General features: G+C 54.6%; 1 protein-coding gene across 1 annotated transcript; it reads right to left on the bottom strand.

The window, feature by feature from the left end:
- Positions 1-298: 298 nt before the first annotated feature.
- On the bottom strand, positions 299-8,631 carry HCRTR1 (hypocretin receptor 1). The gene is made up of 7 exons (XM_053576081.1): positions 8,433-8,631; positions 8,074-8,252; positions 6,400-6,643; positions 5,940-6,055; positions 4,360-4,583; positions 2,719-2,840; positions 299-1,053 (listed from the first exon to the last, which is right to left on the bottom strand). Exons 1-7 carry the CDS (start codon positions 8,629-8,631, stop codon positions 863-865), a joined length of 1,275 nt encoding a protein of 424 aa, XP_053432056.1. The 3' UTR covers positions 299-862.
- Positions 8,632-9,660: the final 1,029 nt, after the last annotated feature.

Here is a 9,660-nt window from a genome sequence, read left to right as displayed (position 1 = left end):
ACAGCCTGAAGAGGCAGCACTGTGTGCTCTGAGGGCTATAAGTGCATCTGAATGGGGAATTGGGGAGGGTCAGCAAATAATAGCATTCCAGAGCCACCTTGTCTTCTCCCCTTCCCCCAGCTTTCCTACCTTCCTCCACTCCTAACCCCCAAGCAGCACAGATTTTGTGTAAGGACAAGGAAAGGGAACATTCAGTGCCAGGCTTTTAATTACAATTGCTTCAGGCTGCTGGCCTCCGTGCCAAATGGCCATGGAGAGTGTTTTATCACACCACAAAGCCAACAAGGTCCAGTCTATGCTGTGTGCACTCGGCACCTGGCGAGGGTGGGGCTGTGCTCGCAGCCCTCTGGAGAAGGACTGGGTCCAGATTAGTTCACACAAGCATCAGAACAGCTGGTCAAGTGCAGCCCTGGGCTTTAGGGAGCCACTAGACCAGATGGAAATGCCTGTTGGGATTTTTAGAGCAGATCCCAAGGAAGGGCTGTAATTGGGTAGGAGAGGGGTCTCTGGGAGAAAGGCCAAGCTCTGGAAGGATGAAGGGGATGGATGATACCATAGGGGTATGGCCAAGTGAGAGAAGTATAGAATCGTGTGCACAACACTGCAGTTTACAAAGAGCTTCCCGCTTTCTTGAGCATGCTTAATCCTCACATCAACCATTCTTGGGGACACACAAGCTCAGAGAGGGAAAGTGACTTCCCCAAAGTCACACAGGTAGGAAGCCAGGACTGGAGACTCCACCTCTCACTGCATCTAGCAGTCTTTCCTTGAGGAGTATGGACAGATTCCCCAGGGGCCAGTGAGAGGCCCAGGCGGGGAACAGGCTGCACCCTTGAACTGGAGCCTCCAAGGCAGACCTCACTCAGGGCAGCACCGTTGTGACGGTGGTGAGCACCACGTGCTCAGAGACTTTGGAGACAGAGCACCGGCTCTGCAAGGACAAGGACTTGTGGCAGGCAGAAGAGCGGGGACTGGGGGTCTTCAGAGAGCCGCAGAGACCCAGGCCAGGCAGGCAGCAGGAGAAACCAGCCTTAAACTGCTCCCGGAATTTGCCTTGGTTGGGAGACAAAAGACACAGCCATAAGGAGACAAATGCAGCAGGAAAAGGGCCTTGAGCCCAGGGACACCCACGCAGCTCCAGCCAAGCTGCCTCAGAGGGGGCAGGGAGGGAGGGGTAGAGCTAGAATGGAGAGCCCCGAGGCACCTCTGCCAGGGAGAGAGGACAGAGCCCCCAGAGCAGGCTCCTAAGGAGAAATGCAATTGTCATCTGATTCCTTGACTGCGCACTGGCTCAGAGCCTGGCTGAAAACGTGGTGTCTGGCTCAGGGGCCTCAGGTCACCTCTGCCCTCCTTGGTTTATACGTGGAGAGGATTCAGGCCTCACTAAGCTGTTGCTAGGCATTTTCCATCTTTGCTCTATGATGGTGATAATGACAGCAGCCACCGCCTTTGCATATGGTGGTCACACTGTGCCAGGCACTGTGCCGGGTGCCTCAGGCTTTGTCTCCTAAAGCATCCCAGCATCCCGACAGGTTTGAGCATGCTGTTCTCACCTCACAGAAGAGACACACAGAGTTATAGTAGCTTGCCCAAAGCCACCTAGCCAGAAACAAAACCAAAGTCCTTTTAAAGGACAGGACTGAGTGGGGAAGGAGGGACTACTGCACCACCTTGTTCAGCCCTGTAGACGAGGATTCAGATTTTGTCTAGAACTGAAACTTTTCTTGATTACGTGTCATCAACCAAGCATGCAGTAGGTACTCCGCCAATGCAGGTCAAAGCCATGGGCATCAGGACGTCTGTGGCCCTCCCTCCTCTGCAGTGCTCTTCTCTCTGTTCTGAGCTGGCAACCAGCAGGCAGCCTTTGCTGGGTAATTCTTGAATCTCAGTAATGGTTATGCTGTTGAGCTCTGATCTTTTCTTTAACCTTCTGACAATTTCTCAAAGATTATTTGTGACCAGGCGTGAATAGCCATATGGACCAGTTGTTTAGAAGCCTAGTCCCAAAGTCAGAGCCTGGTTGAGCTTCTTCAGAGCTAAGCCAAGCTGGATGTGGGGGTGGCAGGGGGAATTATCACTCTGAGACTGGGAAGTAGAGGGAAGGGGTAGGAACTGTGGGACAGCAGAGAGAGGAGGCCCAGGGTGGGAGTGGGGGACTAGGGGACCAGGACTTACAGAGGGGAGTGTGAGAGGACTGGTGCTGGAGACAGGTGGATTCAAGGATAGCCCCCAAGATTTGGCTCCTCTGCCTGTGTGTGTCCAGCTGAGCAGGGAAGCCCTTTCCCCGGCCTGGGCTGTCTCTGCTGGTGACCCTCCCTCACCCCAACACCTGGGTTGTGCAATCAGCCCCTCGGCAGGGGCTCCCAGGCCCTCTTCCTTAGGCCTGGCTTTCTCTGGGGAAGATGGACTCACTGCTTTGCCAACCAGAGGACTGCTTGGAGGTTCTGTGGTGCCTGCCCCGAGTGTGAGTCCCCATCCTCCCACTCACTCACAGTCTGTGGAATATGCAAAACTGGATCCTGGGTGCTGGCCGCTACTGGGAGTGTGGCCTGTCTCTCACTTGGACCAGGGTTCCTCTCAGTCAGAGAGCTCCCGGAGCAGGGTCACAATGCCCAGGAGAGAACACACCTCCTCTTTTATTTGGGCCCTGGATTGGGGATGAAGAGACCCATCCCAGGGACTGTTGGCTGCCCTAAGTCACTGCCTCAGCCCACTCACCACTGAGGAAGTTGTAGATGATGGGGTTGGCGGCGCTGTTGGCGTACACCAGCCAGTGGGAGAAGGTGAAGCAAGCATAGACGGCTTCTCGGTCACTGGCTTGGCGAAACATCCCGAACACCCTGGGACCAAGGAGGACAGCAGTCGGAAACGGGGTAGGGGTGTGTGTGTGTATTGTGTACAGCACACTGCACACTTCTGCTCATGCGTGCCCCTCTCCTGGGCCTCTGGATCTGAGATCACCACAGTTTTGTGGGCCTCGAGCACAGAGCAGCTGACCACTGTGGGCCTGGGGACAGGCATCAGGGTGTATCTGCTCAGTCATAGCTGTCTGATCCCCTGGGGCTCCCTATCCACTTCTCATCCATCCTCACAGCAGTGTGACAATTCACAGACATTCTCCATTTTTCAGTTAGGGAAACTAAGGCTCAGAGAGTCAAAGTGACATGCCCCGAATCACGCAGCCAGGAACTAGCTGAGCACAGACTGAGTGAGATTGGCTCCTATCTAGTAGCCCATGTTCTTTCCCTGGCAGCCTGAGACGCTCATTTGCTGTGTCCCTGTGTCTCTCCACCTAGAATCCCTCTAGATACCTGCATGGCTCTTTCGCCCACTTGCTTCAAGTCTCTGCTCAAATGTCATTTCCTCAGAGTGACCTTTTGTTAAAAAATTCATTATATCTGGCTAGGTGGCTCATGCCTATAATCTGGGAGGGCGAGGCAGGCAGATTGCTTGAGCTCAGGAGTTGGAGACTAGCCAGGGCAAGAGAAAGACCTCATCTATAGTAAAATATAGAAAACTAAGGCAAGAGGATCACTTGAGCCCAAGAATTTTGAGGTTGCTGTGAGCTATTAAGATGCAACAGTACTCTACCCAGGACGACAGAGACTGTTTCAAAAAAAGAAAAATATCATTATATCTAAAACAAAACCAACCCCCCCACCACCTGCCCTTGTCATTGTCACTGTCCATCCTCTTTCTCTGTTATCTTTTTTTTTTTTTTTTTTTTTTTGAGACAGAATCTCACTATGTCGCCCTCAGTAGAGTGCTGTGGTGTCACAGCTCACAGCAATCTCCAACTCTTGGGCTTAGGCAATTCTCTTGCCTCAGCCTTCCAAGTAGCTGGGACTACAGGTGCTCACTACAATGCCCGGCTCTTTTATGTTGCAGTTGTCATTGTTGTTTAGCTGGCCCAGGCCAGATTTGAACCTGCCAGCCTCAGTGTATGTGGCTGGCACCATAACCACTGTGTTACAGGCGCCAAGCTGCTGTTTCCTTTTCTTCGTAGCATTTATTACTGCCTGACACCATCACATAACACTGAGTTTTCTATTGACTTCCCTTCTCTCTCACTGGACTGTAACCTCCATCTTGTGCACTTGCTCACTGTATTTCCAGCCCCCAAAATCTGATGATTAAGTGAATGAACACATGAATTTCCACAGAAGCCCCACGAGGCCGGGAGTTTTGTTATTCTCCTTGGAGGAATGAGGAGATTGAGAGTCAGAGAAGAGAAACGACCTGCTCTAAGGTCACACATGGAGAAGTGGTAGAGCCAGGTCTTTCCCCAAAGCAAGGACAGTCCCTTCCTCTGACCCCAAAATTTCTCCCCAGCCCTGGCCACTCCCCTGGTGCTCTCACCTCTTGAGAACATTGAGGACACTGATGGGCAGGTAGCAGAGGGCAAAGACCAGCAGCACCACCATCAACATCTTGGCTGTCTTCCTCCGAGCTCGCATCTGCTTCACCTCAGCAAGGAAGGCCCGGGCCCTAGGCTGGGGCTCTGTGCTCAGGCCCTGCCCCTGGTCCTCCAGCTCTGAGGGCCGCTTCCAGTTCCGTACCAGGGCTGAGGTGGTGCCAGGGATCTGTTCAGCACACACAGGGATTTCTTAACAAGGCCCCAGGCCACAACCTGGAGTCAGAACATCCTCACAGCTGCTCATACATCCCCCTTAAATCTCCAACTCCCATCTTTGGGGGTAGGTGTGGGGACTGGGGTGATTTGGGCCTCCATTGGCTCATACCAGACTGTGGAGAGGCCTGCATAAGGAGAGGCAGGCAGGTGGGCAGCATGGAATGGCCTGGGCCTGAGGGCATGGGTTCCTGTCTGAGTCAATGCCCATAATCCTGGGGAGGTTCTGGGCTCCTGGAGCAGCTGCAGACATCCTCAAAACCCCTCTTCCCACCTGGACACCCAAATCACCCCACCACAGGGGGAATGAAGCTAGAGTTCAGGAGACTTGGGGTCCAGGGACAGCTCAGACATTCAGGAGCCAACTCCCTTTCCGTTCTAAGCCTTGGTTTCCTGTCTGGATAGTGCCTGTGCCCTGATTGTTGGGGGTCTGTGAGGAGTATTTGGCAAGTATTGGTGGACAGCAAGGCCAGCCAGCCAGGAAGGGCCCCACTGGACTGGGCGTTCCTCCAAGGCAGGGCCTGAGTCCAAGCCAGTAATCACCTCACCCACCACCCTGCATGGCCTGGGTGCAAGTCAGTACTGTCTGTGGAACGTAGGTGATGTGGAATGCAGAATGTGAATGTTCCTTCCCAAACCTGGCCATGTTCTGGCCTGCATCCTCTCACTGCCCAGGCACTGGCTCAGGACTCAACTTCCAACAGTGCCAAGGGCCTCTGAGCACTCATCCCCCACAAAACCCCACGAAACCCACTGTAGGTCAGTCTGCCATGGAGGGAAGGAGACAGGCTCAGAACCAGAAGGGCTCTGCCACTCACTGGCTTTGGCAAGTTTGTCACCCTCGTTGGTCATTTGTGAAGTCAATAATATTGCTTCTTTAGTTAGATGGTTGTTAAGATGTTGGGTGCAAAGTACCTACTTTGACAAGTAACATGGAGTTGGTGTTACCATTATTGGGGTGATAACCACACTGAGCATTGAAATCTCACAGATCTGGAGTTTAGTACTTGATCTTCTACCCATGAACTGAGTGATTTAGGGGAAGGTTTCTGGGTTGGTTTTCTTATATTTAAGTGGAGGATAATTGGTGGTTAAGAGGATGCAAGACTGGCTGGGTGCAAATGATATAATAAATTGCAGCTGCTAATAGTTGAAGGCTGAGTTACTCTTCCACTCCAGAGAAGCCACTAGCACTTTTATGGGCTTTGTGGCCAGATGGCATGTTCTGAAGGCTGAGGACTGTCCACTCAATTAGACCAGAGGCCCCACGCCCTCCTAGCCCAGACAGTGACACCAGAGCGGGCCTCACCTGGCGACCCCAGAGCTTACGGAAGATCTGGAAATACGCCACTGCCATGAGGCCAAGCGGGGCAAGATATGTGACAATGAAGAAGCAGCTGTGGTAGATCTTGGGGTAGAGGTCATCTGCAGGCCCAAAAGAAGCAAGTGTCAGGCCCACCCTGGTTAGCAATGCCACCCTGTCCCAAGTAGGGCCAAAGCAAGCCTGGGACACCTGGACCCCATACAGGCATTCAGATAGAGACCCTGGAGTTGCCCAACCTGGGGGTGTCCATCCTGGAAGGACCCCTAGCAGCTGTCACCATTAGAAGAGCACCCATATATCCCTGGTGGATGCCCAGTGTCCTCTAGGGAGAGAGTTACTGCTGGGGATTTCTACCTTGGAAGTAGCCCTGATGGACGCCTGCCCTAGGGCTATGTGTTCCAGAGGTGTCCACTTTAGGGATGCCCGCCCAAAGCTCCACTGTTACCTGCCCAGCGCTCATCACAGACAGAGAAGAGCCGTGTGCGGTTGGCTAGCTCCGGCAGCACACTGCTACACTCCATGACAGCAGCCTGGGGCACCATGACAGCCAGCGACACAGCCCAGATGCCCAGGATGGAGCCACGGGCACGCCGGGCCGTGCTCTTGAACAACAGCGGGTGGCAGATGGCATACCAGCGGTCCAGGGCGATGAAACTGAGAGTCAGCACTGCCACTGACACGGACACAGCCTGCCCCGTAGGAACACAACATCAGTCCTTTTGGGGACCACTTGAAAATGTGGGGGTAGGTGAGTGACGGCTTACAGCCCAGAGATGCCAGGCAGCCAGGTGCAATACAAATCCTGACTCTACCACTTGCTAACAGTGTGAGTTTGGGCAAATCGCTCACCCTCTCTGAGCCTCATCTGTAGAACAGAAATATGCCATCTACCTGGCAGGATTCTTAGGAAAATAAGTGAAGTTGTGTATGGAAATTGTCCAGCTCCAGACCTGTCACGCAGTAGGTAACCCCTCCTATGAGTAATAACATACACTTAGGGAACTTACCATGTGCCAGGCACTTTCTCATTATCCTTACAACAACCGTACAAGGTGGAGGATATTACCCCCATACCAGTGAGGCACGGACCTCACCTGTCTGTCACCCCATACTCAGGGTCACCAGAGTTAATCAGGTGAGTGGAAAACCTCAAAATAGTGGGAAATCCAAGAGTCATTTCTCTGTTCTGGGCTGCCATCCCTTCCCCACCCCAGGCTGTTAGGAAAAACTGTTAAGGAAAAGAGACCTTCCTCTGGGAGACAAGGACGATTCTGCGACAGAACTGTGGGTGGGCCCTGTCTCCAGTGGTGCCCCCTGCTCTCCAGTGTGCAAGGAAAGGGTCAAAGGATATAATTGAGAGGCCGTGCTGGCCTCTGGTCAGCTCTCCTGCCAGCCCACTAATCCCATCTGGACATCCTTGTTCCTACCACTGGGAGAGAAAGGACCCTGACCATGGGTGGAGGGAGGAGGCTCTTTTCTATCAAGCTCCTCATATCTGACCCCCTGGGGATCAGGGAGCTGGCCCAGGAGTTATGTACATATCACTGTGGACTCGTGTCCCTCTCCTCCACTGTGTACCCATGTACCTGGAGGTGACTGTGTCCACATGTGTCTGTGAGCATGACTAGGAGGGATCTCTGTTGAATATTTGGGACTGTGTTTGTGTCCTGAATGTCTGACCTGGTGGCCCACCCTTGCTAGCAGTAAGAATGACACTGAAGAGGTCCCGCCCCACAATGACTGGTCTGGAAGGCCAGTCTGGGGGTCACTGAGACCTACGTAAGACCACTGGGTTTGGGTGGTGCCTGTGGCTCAGTTGGTAGGGCGCCGGCCCCATATGCCAAGGGTGGCGGATTCAAACCCGGCCCTGGCCAAACTGCAACAACAACAAAAAAAAAATAGCCGGGTGTTGTGGCGGGTGCCTGTAGTCCCAGCTACTCGGGAGGCTGAGGCAGGAGAATCGCTTAAGCCCAGGAGTTGGAGGTTGCTGTGAGCTGTGTGAGGCCACGGCACTCTACCGAGGGCCATAAAGTGAGACTCTGTCTCTACAAAAAAAAAAGACCACTGGGTTTGTACAGGTGTGACAGGGAGTGGGGAAGGGTGGTGGGGCAGAGCTCACCTGTAGATAGGGGATGACCTTGCAGAGGGCATGGCCAAAGAGCCAGGACTCGGTGATGTCCACTAGCAGGCTGGCTGGCAGGCAGATGGCAGTCACCAGCACATCAGCCAGGGACAGGTTGACAATAAAGTAGTTGGTAACGGTCCTCATGTGGTGGTTCCGCCACACGGCCAAGCAGACTGCGGGTGAGGCGAGGTGAAGCCGTGGCAGAGCCACGCCCTCCCTAGCCCCGCCCCACCAGCGAGCCCCTCCCCCACGCTATCCCTCTAGCCCTCCAGTGGGAGGTAAGGGCTGGTGGGGGGTAGCACAGGTAAGGCTCAGGGGATGCCCGCAGCACCACAGGCAAGACCCAGACCTACCCAGCGTGTTGCCCACCAGGGCCACGAGGAACACAGCCACGTAGGCTGCGATGAGGACCCACTCGTAGGGCTTTGGGTACAGATAATCACGCCACAGATAGCGGAGAAACTCGTCTTCGTAGTCTGGAGGCACCGGGGACGGTTCTCCGCTGCCAGTGGGGACCCTTATCTGGGCCCCTGGGGTGGCTGAGGGCTCCATGAGCTCAGGAGCTGCAGCAGCTGAGGGGCATCCTGGGGTCTGCCCGTGGGTGTGTGTGGGGGCGGGGGGTAGCCCGGCCCAGCCTTCAGACCGCTACCAAACTTCCTGTAGGAAGGGAGGGAGGGAAGAATAGGGAAAGGAAGGAAAGAAGCACACGTTAGGGGGCGTGCGAGGCATTTGCACGTAAGTTCCCTCTTAATTCTCACAAGGGAGCAAGACTTGAGTTGCGTATCAGTTCCACCCAAGTCGCGCTTGGGTAACGTACCTCGCCTCTTTCAGCCTTGGTTCTCCCATCTGTCCACAGAGTGGTGACCGTACCTACCTCGCAAGGCCGTGGTGTGGAGTAACGCGCTCTAATGGGTTCCAAGTGCTTCCCCAGGACCCTGGAGCGGGAAGGCGGCTCTGCGGACGCTGTTGGTTACCATTATTAGGGAACCCTGCTTTGCAGATCAAGAGATGGAAGCTCAGAGGGGTTGAGTCCCTTGCTCAGGGTCCCAAAGCCGTACAGCTAGGTCTGTCTGAACCCACCCAACAGCATGGATATTCAGATAGTTCCGATTGCAAATGTCTCTTGAGCTAGTTCATAGGCCTTAATTTTTGGTTGGAAAAAGCGTTTAAGGAGGTGTTAGAGACCCAAGCCCCTCCCACCAGACTGGCCAGACCTTACCCGGTGGGTGAGCGCGCGCGCGCACACACACACACATTCACACACACCTGGGGGTTGGGGCGAGTATGGGCAAGAACTGAACCACCTCCTTGAGAAGAAGGAGACAGAGCCCAGGCCCGGCAGCCAGGCCCTCAGGCCCCCTGCCGGGCCCAGCTGGAGACCCCCGGTTCGCGATGCTTCGGGATGACCGCCAGGAGTCGCTGGGCCGTTGTGCAGGCCGCGCTCCATTCATAAATCCAGCCTTGCTCCCCACCCTTCCCGCTGCCCACCCGCAGACCCCTCCTTCCCTCGGTTCTGCTGGGATGACCCCAGACGTATGCCCAAAGGCTCCCGGTCTCTGGAGACCTCTAGGGGAGGGATAA

Source organism: Nycticebus coucang, chromosome 22, assembly GCF_027406575.1.
Source record: "Nycticebus coucang isolate mNycCou1 chromosome 22, mNycCou1.pri, whole genome shotgun sequence".
NCBI classification, from domain to species: domain Eukaryota; kingdom Metazoa; phylum Chordata; class Mammalia; order Primates; family Lorisidae; genus Nycticebus; species Nycticebus coucang.
This window is presented reverse-complemented; position numbering and strand designations above follow the sequence as displayed.